General features: G+C 36.8%; 2 protein-coding genes across 10 annotated transcripts in view; one reads left to right on the forward strand and one right to left on the reverse strand.

Annotated features, from left to right (window-relative positions):
* The window catches only part of LOC142972873 (odorant receptor 4-like), a 323,505-nt gene extending 320,448 nt beyond the window's left edge, over positions 1–3,057 (reverse strand). The window contains exon 1 of the mRNA XM_076114255.1: positions 2,782–3,057. The gene's annotated coding sequence lies outside the window, so the exon portion shown is untranslated. The remainder of the gene's footprint in view (positions 1–2,781) is intronic.
* Positions 1–15,821, forward strand: part of heph (polypyrimidine tract-binding protein 1 heph) — a 422,565-nt gene that overhangs the window by 241,960 nt on the left and 164,784 nt on the right. For 3 of the 9 annotated variants that reach the window (XM_076114252.1, XM_076114247.1, XM_076114251.1), the window contains exon 1: positions 6,585–7,243. The exons of the other annotated variants lie outside the window; for them this stretch is intronic. Coding sequence is in view for 2 of the 3 variants with exons in the window: in XM_076114247.1 (XP_075970362.1) it covers positions 7,241–7,243 (3 nt within the window). In the remaining variant the exon portion in view is untranslated. Of the gene's footprint in view, positions 1–6,584; positions 7,244–15,821 lie in introns of those variants that run through there. 9 annotated transcript variants of the gene reach the window in all.

A 15,821-nucleotide genomic window follows, 5' to 3' on the forward strand; every position in this document is an offset into this window, starting at 1 on the left:
TCCGCCGTACATACACTCGGCATAATGCGCCGACTAAACTAATTATGTACTTAGAAACTGATTGTGTTAACGAATGACCTTCCCTTTTTAATGGAAGTGAAAACTAAATCAGACCTCGCATAAATATTATGCTAATTTTGGTCGTGCGTATTAAAAATTCTTGCTTGCTTGTGAAAGCCGAAGCACACTTAAATTAGTAAGGTATGGTTAAGACAACCAGGAAAATGGATATAAACTTACGATTAATGGCTTGCGCGTATTAAAATAAAGCGTTTAATAAAACTATGATTATCTTTATTCATCCCGTGAGAATGAAGCGTGCATCGTGCTTATAAAATTTATAATTCTGTGCAAAAATACAACTGCTAACTTGAATAAGCACCAAATGAAACATTTAACTAGTACAATCATTATAAAATCATGTACACATCTGTAAACAAACGAGCCGTTACTATTTTCAATACTACCTGCAAACGGTATTGTTTTCAGATTCATTAGAAATCCAACGGACATCACAATACAAATACCAAATATAAGACGAAATGTTTCGCTCTTGAACAATGCACGCAGAGAATTTCAGCTTTCAGCTCTATTCCGCAAATCATTATCAGCTTCTCTGTAACTGTATGATGCAGACAACAACGTATTTCCCAAAATGAACTGACAATTACGAAGAATTCTAGTTTCAGAATTGATAACTACAAATGTTCGGTTTATTCAGTTGAACATTTTGTTTTCGCTCTAGTGTTGCATTACATGCTCTAATGGAGTCCACATAATGGGAAGTGGATTAACGCACAGTGGCTGTGCTTTCATTAATTATAATGATTTTGTCCGAAGCATCATCAAAATTTTGCTCTAATTTGCACGCGCTTCATGTATCAGATGAAAATACCTGCGTGCTGCGAACTATGACGATAACATGCATTTCATGTTTTATCTAAATAGCATCGTTGTCAAATGTTAATAGCGTGTAGCTTAAGTTATTAATTGCTTTAGTCTTTTGCATGCTGCTAATAACGTCCGTTAGCTTATATTTAACCGACATGTTAGCATGCTGAGCAATTTTTCAAAACGGACTAGACTAGAACTAGTTTTGTAGTATAATGTAAATTGGTCGCAGGTTATATTAAAACTATTAATTCACATGATGAAGTACCGACTCTCGTTTATAAAGACACAATGTGATAATATTAAAAATAAATTATCTATGGAAGCTAAAAAAACATGCTTTTAAATAGCTTAATAACACATCACCGCAATTCATACATGGATATATTGTATTTCTATAACATCGTGTCATCAATTCTCAAACTTAAGCGTTTTAAATGCAAAACGTTATTGACATAGCTCCCACTTGTATTTTCGAACGTATATTTTACTTTGTAAGAGCCTTTTGTCAATAAAGACGACTCTGTATTTTATTAGCTCTTATTTCTCGACTCAAAATGTTAACATTTTTGTTTAAATTTATTTTCATGATAAAATACAATGAGTGTGTTATACGGTGTCATTGTATTGGCGACATCCTTGAGAGGGTGCGTCGGGCTATTTTTATGCCGCTCCCGGTAACCTTGCCAAGGCTTTACGTTTATTTTTTCACTGTAGTTTCTTTTACATTTTTTCTTTGATCTTTGTATTTTAACTTCTAGTTACGTTTGTAAATGGCAGTGATGTTTAATATTTCTGATGTAGAAAGATAAGGAAATAGTACATCAAAGACTTTTTGTGAAAAAACGTCTAGTTCACTTATAAACGTAATAATTTTATTTATTTTAAAGTCTAGCATAATTACTTTACTCGTTAGATGAACGCTTGAAGTGAAATAAAAATCAGCACAAGTTTTATTTTACTGAACGTACTGTTCAGTGAAGTAAGAACAATTTTCTTATAATTTGTTATTTCAACATTACTCCAGAAGTTTTTAGAACACATTTAGGTCAAATTTAGTGTTACTAAGACACCTGGACAAACTTATCTCGAAGTTGAGAACCACTGTCTAGTACATCGTCAGTTTACTCGTGCGTATACATTAACTTAGCATGTGATCGTTAAAACTTCACTATAGGAGCACCTGCGACACATGAACTTTGAATCTAAGAGGTTTAAGCGTTCACCTAAGCGCAACCATCCCGTTCACTGGCTACCCATAACTGTACTTATAGCAAATTACTGTGTATGCAATGCACACCGCAGCAAAAACAGCCTCGCGATACAAAAAGTGCATTTTAAGTGCACCATGTATGGCATCCAACAAAGCGTAAATGCCATGGTCACCCATCGTAACGGCGTGATCGGACCGATTTTTTTGTCGTAATTTATGCCTTATTAAAACAATTTATTCGATTTTGTTCTCGGATTCCACGGACGATTTACTTGCGTTACGATGCGGTTGCGATGTTTTCTTTTCTCTGTCCGTTATTTTGCATTTTTATGCACGTGTTGCCGACTTTGCTGTCTGATTTTGAGTCATCTTCTTATTATGTTGGTCACAAACATGCGTCGGCAGAGTAATTGACAACAACGCATACTTTGATCCTGCCGTCATTTATTAGGAAGTCGTAATAAATGGTATTATTGATTAATGTGTAAAACTGTTTTTGTTTTTGTGTCATATGGAGTACCTACATAGGCTTCTGCGATATATTAATACTTTAGAAAAAGAGTGGCTCAATTCCTTTTACTATGTCTACCTGTATAATACTCATGCTTAGATAATTACGGTCGTAGCGGCTATGTGCAAACTAACCCGACCACAAGTTAGAGTGAGTACGTCCATACCAGTTTGCAGGAATACTTCGCATCCAGGCTCGCACGTCTAAAAATAACATCGCACCTGTTATCTACTTAGAACGTTTTACACCATAAGCGTTAATACACAATCAACACATTCTGAATAAGGTCTCGTTCCCACAGCCCAATGTTAAGGTCACGTTACATAATACCTCTCGTAGACGGCTTGACGGCGCGCGCGCAGGGTCAACGACCGGGGCCCGTGCGGGCGTGCAGCCTAACTTTAAACTGCGGAATTTGCTCACATGCCTTCTATTACAGTACATACACAGTGATTACGCACACATAGGTGCACGCACACGAACACCCGGCGGTGGGGATAAATATTTAGGTTGTTAGAAACGTATGAAATGTTTAACGCGGAAATTATAAGTTTATTTTTGTACTATGATTAGCTCGGTTGCTAAAAGAGTTTGGTTCTTATAATTGATCTTTAGGTATAATTTTATGAATCGTACTGAACGAACTCAGAGTAAATACAGTGTCACGAAACTAATTCAAACAGTGTCTCATTCCGTCGAGACTAAATAACTAAGCTTTGTTGTATGTGCGTATTTCGTAATAATCATGACACACAACCACTATCTTTCATCCTAGATACGTTAATCTCATTAGGTGTACGTAAAGATCTGGCGACGCGCCGACTACACAATCGGGTTCGTCTTCAAAAACATGTCAAGTTACCACACCCTCTAATTACCTTACCTTGTTACATACCGATGATGAAAATTAATAATTAATACTATCGAAAACAGGTGCGTTTGAAGTGTCGGTGACGCCTTTGTAGTGGAGAACTTACTAATCGTCTGATCAATCCTTAACGAATCAAATTACATTGTTCTATATGTTGTTATTTGTTGGAAACTTTAAATACGTACATGTAGAGTTCTATAGTCGAGTCGATATTTTTTTCATCGTAAAAGTTAGTTAAATAGTCATGCTATAATTTACGACAATATTTTTTTCTTAAATAACAATTATGTAGGTATGTCGTTCCTGTGCACAACTGCTACAATGCAAGCCCCCTAATAAAGTTTATAAGTTATGAAAAACAGCCTGGTGACAAAGGTCTGTTCCTTTGTCACCAGGCTGTTTTTCATGCATCATAACTTATAAACTTTGCGTTGCATGACTATTGCGCTGCCGCAGCCAGATAGCGAAGTCTCAGTAATAGGGACCCATTTTCAACCTTTGGCAACCTTAAAAACAAATATTTCATTAAATGATAATATTTTTAAATAACTAACCCTCGGTTTCTGAGGTACGTTTAGTGCTCAAAAACCGGGCATAAATCATACAAAAACTAAACAAATACAGATACGATAGTTAACTTTATCTCAGTTTATAGTTACCGTTGTACGATACAGTGTTGTAATTAATTATACAATGATGTGTAGTGCGGTACACGTGTAGTCTAATCGTTTTGTCTAATTTGAAATGTAAGCTCAAAGGCTTAACCGACTCCCAGGTATTTAGTACTCGTGATCGACTTGTACGGTAGTTGGTTAACTCAATTCTGTTATTAATGCTTCATTGTATGAAGTTTGTCTTTGTATTAGGTTAGGCGTTTCTGTGTTAAAAGTAGTGCAATTTAGGGGAATAAAATTCAAATTGATATATCTATACTTTTATACTTATACTTAATACTTATTACTTATCTATACTATAATATTATAAAGCTAAAGAGTTTGTTTGTTTGTTTGTTTGAACGCGCTAATCTCAGGAACTACTGATCCGATTTGAAAAAATCTTTCAGTGTTAGATAGCCTTTTTATTGAGGAAGGCTATAGGCTATATCATCACGCTACGACCAATAGGAGCGGGGTAGCAACGAGAAATGTTACAAAAACGGGGAAAATTATGACGCATTCTCTCTTATGTGACGCAAGCGAAGTTGCGCGGGTCAGCTAGTGTGTAATAAAAAGAAAAATCTCGGAAAATGCTTTTTTTCTCATATTGAGATCGTAAGTTCAACGAAAGGCATTTCGGATGCATGCATTTGATATTTTCTTTTATAGTTTCAATATTGTAGAGCATGGTCGCCAACTTAAGATGCAGCATTATCGAGTTTTTATTGCTTGACATTTAGACGATATAGATGAGTTTTTATGTAGCTTTTGACTTTTGGGCGAGGTACATAAATAAATAATATAATTCTAATTCTTAGTAACTGTAGAGTTACTTATTCACGAAAATTTTTGAGCCAAATTATAGCTTAAATGTTAGCTACTACAAGAAAGGAAAACTAATCTAGCGAATTAGGCATTTGGATAGTCATTATTTAATTTATATTCTAGCTTTTCAATTGTTTCTTTATATCAATGTACTTGGACTTAATTATAATAGAACTAAACGAATAATAAAAGCTCTAGACAGGTTTGTTTGTTTCCTTCCTTCCTAGAAAACTAATTAATATGGAACTTTGAAAAGATTATCTCTTGTAATATTCACAATTGTATATTTTTTCTTTTTTTTTATAAGATAAATATTGAATGTAATAATGTGCGAATATCTTCACTCGTGTAACTGCGTAGTTAGTATGTCGTTTAGAATAAAATTTTTGTAAACATTATTTTACTAAACATTTATTTTTGTTGTTGCAATGTGATAAATTTCAAAGTACTATTGTTATAATTAGTATTGCTCAAATTCTAATTCTGGTTGGTTGTTATGTAGCGGTGCTACGGTTGACTCAGAAAAAAGAAACTCCGTTTGAGTACAAATTAAAATTGTTTATTTGGATTTTGCAGAAATTGATAACAGAAACATAATCGGAAAAAAAATATATTCTAATATTTTCTCCTTAAGAATGTTCTTTTCCCTTTCAAGAATGTAGAGTTTGACTTTTTGGTGAATCATACAGAATTTGCCTTGCACCTCTAAGAACATTTTCTTACTAACATTTTGATCAATCATTTCAAAAATTAAAAGCTTGTATACTTTATTGCCATTAAAAACAGCCAATTACATAACGCGTTGAGAACATGTTTAGAGCTTACATCGGAGAACATGTTTAAAATGGATTTTTTGTCCATCAGTCATCAAACGTGCCTGAGTTACGTTAGTGCGACCAATTCGCCATTTTGTTTACTCATTGGCCACTAACGAGGGTGTGTAATCTGTGTCTCGTACAGAAAAGATCCTAAAAGTAAATAGTGAGCGACGCTAAAAGGTGCCTAATCCTCTCTAAGCGTGTACAATGAGCTTACATCGCGGGCCTCTTCAGATGTCCTCTAACGAAAGCCGGACCTCTAAGATCAATGCGATTTATCCCGGTTATCCCGCTAGAGATTTCCGCAAGATAATGCCTTCTTATTTGCGAGTCGTCGAGTCGCCAATTTATTTTATTACGCTCATTTTCTTTGTATAGTACTTTAAGATAAAAACTGATAGTAGTTTTGTCGCTCATCCTATCAGACCATCTGGAAAATAGCCGATTTTCAAATATTTTCACGCATAAAAAAAGTTTCGGCTTCCGAAAATATTTACGGGTGATAATAATTCTAATTTTCAAATTTGAAACTATTACAAACTTTCATGAACTTTAAAAAAATATTTCAAAAGTTTGAGTATCGGCATGGCTAATTTAATTAACATAAGAGGTAATTAATAGATATACTTAACGATGAAAAGTTGCAACCTGGTGTGTTGATAGTGCAATGTGAGTGTAGTGTGTGCGCGCGTGTGTGCGTGGGTGTGGCGCGGTGTGCGTGCGTGTGGTGTGTGTGTGTGGCGCGTGTGGTGTGTGGAGCGCGGCGAGTCGCGGAGGCTGAGCGAGCGCGGCGCAGGCGCCCAGGTGAGTCAGGTGGGCCCGCCCCCAGCACCCTCCGCGCGCCTCGCGCACCTGCCTCGCCGCTCAGTCCACCGCCACACGCCGGCCTGGCGACTTGTGCTCCGTGCACGCCGCCACTCTCTCCACACTCTCGCGAGCCCTGCGCGACGTTTCTCGCTTCTCCCGATCGCTCAGTTTCCCGCTCCCTCGCGGCGACCCGGTCCTTTCTAAACTAAACACTCGAGTTTCGGACACTTTCCACCGTACTTCGGGGGACGCTCGAGAACTTGTGGAGTTCCCGCGTTTTGTTTGAAATATTTCGGAACGAGCTGATCGGTCGAGTCGACCGTACAGAGACCGAAGGCTCGAAGGAGAAGAGACGGTATCGGGAAGTCGGCGGCGCGCGTGGCCGTCGAACGCTTGGAGGTCGGCCGCGGATGCGGTCGTGAGAGAGTCGTGCGAGGCCTCGAGGAGGCCGCCGGCACGCTGTTCCCGCCGCAGCTCGGGTGCGTGTCCTACGTGACGCCGTGCGCCTGCTGCCCGCCGCTGATCCTGCAGCCGGCACCGCACCCGCACCCGCTCCCGCTGCCGCTGCCTCTCCCGTTGCCCCTCGCCCTCCCGCTCCAAGCCCTAGACCCCCAAGTCGCTAAACACCAACGGCTGCTGCTCTCTAACATGGTAAGTCCACGCTCGCACTCCTCGCTTATCTGACACCGCCGACCGCGCCGTGAGCACTCGACCGATAAGTTTCTACGAGTAGAGAGCACAACGCTGGCAAAGTTGCGAACAAACGGATCTGATAATAACTCTCTCGGCCCGACGACTAATGTATAGCGATACAATCGCGCCCTCCGCGCCACGCTGCCACCAGTATCGCACCGATCAAAACTTCACACACCACAAATAAATAACAATTATATTTATTGCGCAACATGTCTGGAGACACTTTCAGATACGCAAACTAACTACAACTTAACTTGGATCGTAACTATAGACAACTTGAAGTTCGCACGCATAAGTTAAGCATATTAACGTCTCCGCTGTGAATTTAACTTTGGCTATATTGATCCCCTGGTAATATAGAAATTAATTGATCTAGTTTTGGCACTTGAAACTGTTTTTCTCAATTTAGTCTTTAAACTTTCAATAATGTTTGGTTCCACGCGCAGACCGTAACGTGCGAGTTGTTCAAACGCTGCGATATAAACTTCAACACCGCCAAAGTAACGCAAGTTAAAAATACGTTAAAGTGTAGGTGCGAAATCATTTATTACGCTGTTATTTTTACTGGATTACGCTGAAAAACTCATGATCTTTTAATTTGTATTAACAGTTAGCAAGAAATCTTAAAGCGTTTTTCCTTCAGCTGATCTCAGTTTGTTATTCTAAACCAAAACAATGTTTTAACTCCTGCCGCCAACGAACTTCGTCAATGTAAACTTTTAACACAATTTCGAATGCAATCCCAACAGAAGTTAGGAAAGGCGGAAATCGAACAGAGCGCTCGTCTACAGTCAATAACAAAATCAAGTTTTGTTTACGTTCCGATTGAGATTTCTTATCTGGTTTCCGAGGTACCGCCGCTGGCCGGCCACCGCGCCCCGACGACCAAAGTAAACGCTGATGACACAAGTTTGACTTAAATGGAAGTCGTATCAAACTTTTCTCATTAAGACCACCCGTCAAAGGTGTGTTTATGTTATTTTAATACTTGCGCGTAAATCTGATTCACTCACTCTACAAACAGATCTCGCAATTTCTTCGCTTTTAATATTTTTAATCCGCAAAGTAACGTCGATAGCAAAAACAGTTTCTTTAAAATGCTCGTTAAATTATTCTGGTAAAGTTGAAATTATTTGCAAACTCACAAAAGTTTCGATTTTAATTAACAAAATCTTGGTTGTACAATATTTGTGTTAAACGATTTTAATGTGGTATTGAGGGTACGTGAATTTTGAAGTAATTTGGTTGATACTTGGAGCGAGTAGGTTGAGTATGGGGTGTCGTGAAATGGGTGTTAATATTCATTTGAATAAAATCGTTTGAATGTACATCACGTCGTCAATATCGAGAGTCGCGACGATATAAATAACGGGTCGCAAATGTTTCCGAAGAATCAAGCACCATTACCATGTTAAATTCCTTCAAGGAAGTGTGGTGTCTAGATAACGGCATACGCCATACACGAATGCATAGCCCCACTTACCTGTATTTCGTCTTGAGGAAAACGTATGAGCGTAGCACATATTTAAACATCGTAAAATTATTTATGATGTTCTTCGCCTTCAATTGATATTGTTCTCATTGGAAAAATAATGTAGAGCTTTAGTAAAACTGAGAAAAACGTAAAATAACTTATATTCAATTGTTTCCTGTAATTTACGCAATTATTGTAATAGGTTTTACTAGCAAAGTACCTGCCAGTAGCTGCCCCATGCAAGATAAAATTTCAACGAATATCTGTAGAAAATTTAAAATTCTTCGAAATAAAGTACACAGGTATTCATTAAATACAGAATTTTTAATAGAGACTTAACGGTTGCCATACACCGTACGCATTAGAATAGAGTTACAGCTCTCATATAGTGTAACATAGCATGATTGTGTTTACGATGTCATTATCTCTAAATAGAAAACAACATAATGAAGGAGAAAGCAGCATTCTCCGCAATACACATATTAAGCTTAGATCTAGAATTATCCACAATAACATTGGAAATTAGCTTACGAGAGTGCAGAGAACATAATGCACTCGAGTGCAAGTGGGAGTAGTCGCCGTGTTCCGTCACAACTTATGATGATTTATACAAAAGTTATTCGTGAAAGCAGCTCTGGACACAAATACACTTGTAATCAATTACAAGGATATTCCAGTTCATAATAAATCATTGTAAAACTACGGAAAACATCGCGTGGCCGTAGCGCTATTATATCAGTTTCACCGCAATTTCGTTTGAAAGTCGCTCCAGCCGAGGCGCGACCGCGCGAAACGGTATTCGCTTCACAACTATGCGCCTAATTGCATTCATACATCTAATGAGTGTATTAATTCCAATTCAACAATCAATTAGCGATGCAAAGAACGGATTCTGTCACGTGATGCTGTGTGATTTAACGTTGTGTGACCGCCTGTAATCCGAGTTTCTCCCGCACTATTTACTCGCGACTGTGATTTTCTCCTGATGTTTTACAAATTACAAATTATTAGATCGCATGCCGACGACCACGCTTCGAGCGCCAGCGATAATGGCTTTGAAAATTAATTAATGATTTTCAGGTATTTCGTGAGCAAAAATGCAATAATGTCGTGTAGCGAAATATCTCCCGCGATCCGTGACGTGGCTTTCTTTTAAAACAGCTATTAAAGCTTCGTGCAGGGCCGGTGCCTGAATTATCATGGTCATAATGAAATTTCCACATTTGCCTCGTTTGGCGTGTTTATATCATGCATAAAGTTGGAATAGACGTAATAATACAGACTATGGCCGCCCTCAAATGCTAAAACACAGCTTTTTGCGTAGAATAAAATAATAATAAAAATATTTGTTACGTTGATAGCGGGTTTTCATGGAAGATTTTATAATGTTATGAATGTTAGCTTGGTAATGAGGTAGATATCGCAAAAGTTAAATGTAACGATTCTACGTAAGACCGTTAATCATGTAAAAAAATATTGATTCTTAGTTTTATTGATACAAATTATAGCGTAACTTTAAGAAACGCTAAAAAAACCGTAACCAAACAAAACTTGCACTTTTTGTCCCAGTTTTGAACTTGGAAAAGATTCTCATCAAATCAAATCAAATTAGTGTAAGTAAGTACCGCAGTACGGCAGTGAACAATAGTCCGGCCAGTATTTACGGCTAGGGCGGGATATGGGCGTACGTTATTCTTTTATTCAGCGCGTGCGTGCCGCTTACTTCGTTAAGCCTACTCATAAACACTTTTTAAAAACGATGAAACTAGTTTTACACTCGCAACCACTTTTGTGGCTGAATTTTCATATTTTTCTGTACCAATTAAACGCAAGAGAAAATTGTTGGTCATTTGCAATATTTCACGCGGACCAATTAGTTGAATTAACTTTCACTGCCGAAAAAATCTCATATTATCCTAATATGGTTTTATTATGGAATCATGGCTGGATTTATAACTCAAAGATACGGTTTCAGTTGTGACAAGTCTGGGAAAAATCCTACGACTTCAAAGTAAATTGGGCTGTTTTACTCCATCTAGAAATCTCTACCATCTGAATAAAATTCTCAAACGCATTCCTGCTTTGTCGATAAAATAATAAATTTCGAAGAAATCTTTTTAATATATTTTCCGAGCTTAAGTACATTTAATATAATAATTATGGCAGCTCATCTTCTGCGTTTTAATCGTAATCGGAGTGTGTGGCGAGCATTTAACAGTAAATGATATAAAGTTCTTCCAAGTGGCCTGCTCATTTTATGGGCACACATAAAAACCTACCGTCCGAGAGGCCCTATTGCGTCACCATGAGTGTTGAGAAAATTTGTATAATAATTACTTGGAGTGCCGGCGAAAAGCGATAAGCGATTAAAGACTAAAAAGACCCCTAATAAAAAAACATAATGAAATAAAACGAAAAACAACAAGAAGTTCGATGTTTTATTAAGAAAACGAAAGAGTGAAAGTAAAGTCATAACCTCACTCTGTTAAAGGCTAAATTGACCTTAATCCATATCAAGACCCGACACACAAATTAGTTTCCTAATACGTCAAAGCACTTAACTTCTTTAAAGGAAGTTAATACATTTTTATTTGAACAAAGCAATCCACTTGGCTGAGTCAGTACACAATACGTCTCTGTATACAATATGACACAGTGATTTTGATGCCTTCAGAACAATGTATTAACTTCAACTGTAAATATCAATTTTAAATAAAATATATTTTAATTGCAGAAATTTCTTTCAATTTTAAATAAATAAAGCAAGTGATTATCTTGACAGTTTCATTAAAACACAAGTGTTATGTTAAATGATCGCTCCCGCCTACGTTTTAAGCCAATCCATAAATAATATAAGGTCATCGTGCCGACTTACAAACCGGAACGGCCGTAGATTCAAGTGTCTACGCTAAAAAACTAGTATCTGAACTATTTGTAGACACCTCGTTGTTCGTTTGTATGTGATCTAACCTATTACTAGCCCCGTCTACCGTAGAACTGGTGGCTAATGGAACATATGGATCAACTAAGAGACCGTGACACGGCAACGTAGTAAATCCCTAGACTAAAAAGACCGCTTCGTTAAAATAAACCTATCAAGGCTGAACTTTGAAGTATAATCAATGCTCAAAATATTTTTTTTATCTTAAAAATGCATTGTTACCAGCTAACACTTGCCAATTGCCCAAAACTGCATCGATCAGATTCACAAGAACCAAGTTATTTCAAAAAGCTGTATGATTGACTTAACTTGAACTTACACTTAACATGAATTAGCTACGCCAAATGTTCGCATTACTAATCGTTCACTAGTGTGTACAACGTTGCTAAGAATTTTATCTTAACGGAAAAGTATGCACCGTATTCCTTCTCATAGAACACCATTATTTAATTGAAAACGGCCGATTAACCTAGAGCACCAATGCCCAGTTTCTGAGGCACATTTAGCTGTAGTTTATCTATTCAAACAGTTTCTTTTATATGAGTTTAAACGCTATTGAATAGATAAACTACCACTAAATGTATCACAAAAACCGGGGGTAGATCTATCAAAAGTAAATATAATGTCTCGTTCCCAGTTTGGACATCATCCTATGTTAGCTTTTGTAATTTTAGCCTTTAGCCTAACATTATTAGACCGTAATTGGCGATACAATTATCCTAAATTAACCAAAGCTGATTAGTTCAATTAAATAATAAATAGTATCTATTAATACGGGTTTGCTGTGCAAATTGTTTTGATCATAGTTAAGGCAATCAGTTTAATGTTTAACCATTGATAGTCGGTTCAATGAAAAAGATACATTGCTGTGATTAAACGGTTGGTAATTGTGAATATAATAAACGTTTTGTTTGGCTGACATCTTGTTTAGTGAAAACTGTTACAGAATTCTACAGAGAAGCAACGAAACCTAATAATTTGTTATTTCAAAGAATAACCATTCCAAATACGTAGAGGTAAATGAGCGAGAAAATGTATCACTTTAAACGTACCAAAAAAGTGCATCGCATCCAATTACAAAATACTACGTAAACCGCGTCCCGTGACGATTTTTAAAAATAATATTTCACCGCAAAACTGAAACACTGTACTAGACGTCAGAGTAACGAATTTTTCTCCCTAATTACTCGGTGTCAGGGCGATTGTGCAGGAAATGCTCCGGCGCCGGACAAAGGAGTCCGGGACGTTCATTAATAGGATCTTTCTAACTGCAATTTCGCTGAATAAAACCCCGGTCTCGTTGGAAATATTAATATCGAGCAATATTCAAGCCGGCGCGTTAATAGTTATAATTTGTTTGTTTTTGCCGTGAGAACTCTCCGATACAATCGTGTTCATGTTTTGTCCCGTTCTTTATGACCGTGTAAATACGGTGGCAACAAAGCTTCGCAGCTTACACTTTGTTCGCAAAGCAATATGTCAAAATCGTACGCGGCATTACGTACCGTCGTTACGTAAATACCTAGTGTAAAAGTTTTCGCGACGCCATGCTGAGACGGAATTCTTTTAGTTTCGTCGCCACGTCTCCTGGATTTGTATATAATGTCTTCTGGGACCGAACTGAAGCTGTCGAACTAGAAATCTTACAAGTTGTAGAGAACAAACATTGCGCCATAACATCGCGGAGGGAAACACATAGTATAACAATAGTAACTATTTGACAAACGACGCAAAAAGTACCTTACGTCGTTAAATTTTCAAAATAATCCGTACTTAACAGAGACAATAAGTTCCTGTTTTTCCAAGACAAAAAGCCTTTCCATTTAACAATTGTTTCTGATACTGTAACAAAAGAGCCAAGCTAGAACCATTATCATGTCTTTAAAATAAAAAATACGTCACTAGAGAAGAAAAGAGTAGCTGGATTTTTTTTCTTTTTATGATGCAGGTAATGAAAAGAAATGAGCGAGGCCAACATGAAGAAAAGACTGTACATAAGCTTATTAACTCTTCCTTTGTTTACTACCTGAAAATATTTCCTTTATTGTCCTTTTGATATAAAAATTGAGGCTTTGTAATTCTCTTAAAATGGCTACTGAAAGGGTACAAAGAGGGAATCACTAAAAGTTCTATAAGACACCTGTAATCAGCGCCGTGAAAAAAAAAATGTAGGTCGCAACCAATAATGAAGCACGCAGAGGCAAAGTTCAATCAAAGTGAAGTATTCGTGATACTACTTGAAATTTTGAAGTTGTTGTCAAACTGACAGTTTCATTAAGATTACGATCTTATTTTATAAACAAGTAGCGATTGCCAAAAACTTCGTTAATATGGACATAAGACTACCTTGAATGTAATTTCGTTATAATTATTTCGATTGGAAATCTGAAAATAATTTACAGCACATAGGTAATATACTTAATCAAGATTTAAGACCAAGAATTTGTAAATTGATATCATTGTACTTTGTAACGAAAATTAATATGTTTCAACAAACTTTAAAAAATAAAATGTAACTTTACCATTAGAAAAGGATGAGGTGGAATTCCTCAGGGTTACCGTAGAGTATGAACTCTATTTCTTAAAACATATAATAAAGAATTGAAAGTTTCTCTCCATTGGGAATCCCAAGTTTTTAACACTCGTTGCCGCTAAAACAATAGTTTGGATAACTTTTTAACATTTATGAAATAGGATAATATGTAAACAGAAACGTGTAGAATACTCTAAAAAGAGTTTTCTGTTTATGAACTAGAGTTTTTATTTTAAGTCCACAGTACAGCTTTTGAAGTCGTAAAAAAGTTTCTAAATACGAGATTACAATGAATCTGCTATACATTTTTATTCGTACTGTTATTTGTCAATTTATATTAGACGACTAATAGAAGAATAAATTTACCTTGTACAATTTTATGAAAAGGAAGTAAAGTGCTCAAAGTAACTGAAATGATAATGATTTAGCTCGATACTCGTGTTCAGAAGCGAGAGCAAGCAAAATGCACGAAGGAAGAAATACACAATTTTCCGGATCAAATGGAATGAATCTGTAGAAAAGTAACAGCAATGTAATCGCTTAAAGAAATCTCATAACCGATTGATATCCGAGAAATTTTCACAATATAAAGGAAAAACCCGTGTAAACATTCAAATGTTGGGCCATTAACGGCAATATTGGTTTACGGTGGAGCAATAACGATCTAGATATCGAAACTATCGGTAGCAATTGAATAGCAAGAACCGAGCGGTTTGAAATTTACGTATGCATTGCTAGCAATATTTCGGTTGTATCCAGTTGCGGGCTTTTATTTCTCTTGCTTGTTTGATTCGAGTATTGGGACGAAAGTAATCTACTATCTGTGACTTGTTTTGATAGACTGCTTGTTTTTCTGTCCATCAAGGTTTAGAGTCATTTGACTTCCCCTTTTTTTTCAATTTTAAACTTTAGCTATTTCAAAAGCGGTCGCATGTGAACAGTTTGAAGATGTTTTATTTCAAAAATACTTATTGCCCTAATCTCGTACAAAATTGTGGTCAAACATTTACGTGAAGCGAATTCTACAGTAGAACCGCGGCGTGCAAGCAACTGCGGGTACTTTCAAAATTTCCTGACCGATCTTATATAAATCGTCCAAAACATAAAATATTGGTTTTGTACAATATTTTTACTTTCATTTTCTCGTGTGAAGCGATAGTTTTGTTGTTTAACCTTCTCGTGAGCGGCCATAACTCATGGAACAATGGCGGTGCGGCCAGAAATAGCCGCGGAAAACAAACATACGGCTTACGGACACCGCACTCCTCCTCTATGTACACCGAAGCTCTGATACTAGATAATTATAACTTTTTAATCTACGTTTAAAAAAGGTAGCCGCGTTGTTTTTTTAAGTGCCTTTTGGTTTTGTAGAGACAGTAAAAAAGTTAATTAAATATACTTTTCAAACACACAACTAAATAACTTAATTACGATACTTTGTACAAATTAACGACTCCACTAACCTTTGGCCAACGCTTGTTAAGAAATAGACGTTTGGCCATATGTTCGTTTTATTTCACCGGCTCTAATTTACTGCCCAGTTTCAGCTTCAGTTACGACGTTAAAAATAAAATTCACACATAGT

This window comes from Anticarsia gemmatalis, chromosome 5 (assembly GCF_050436995.1).
Source record: "Anticarsia gemmatalis isolate Benzon Research Colony breed Stoneville strain chromosome 5, ilAntGemm2 primary, whole genome shotgun sequence".
In the NCBI taxonomy this organism is placed as follows: domain Eukaryota; kingdom Metazoa; phylum Arthropoda; class Insecta; order Lepidoptera; family Erebidae; genus Anticarsia; species Anticarsia gemmatalis.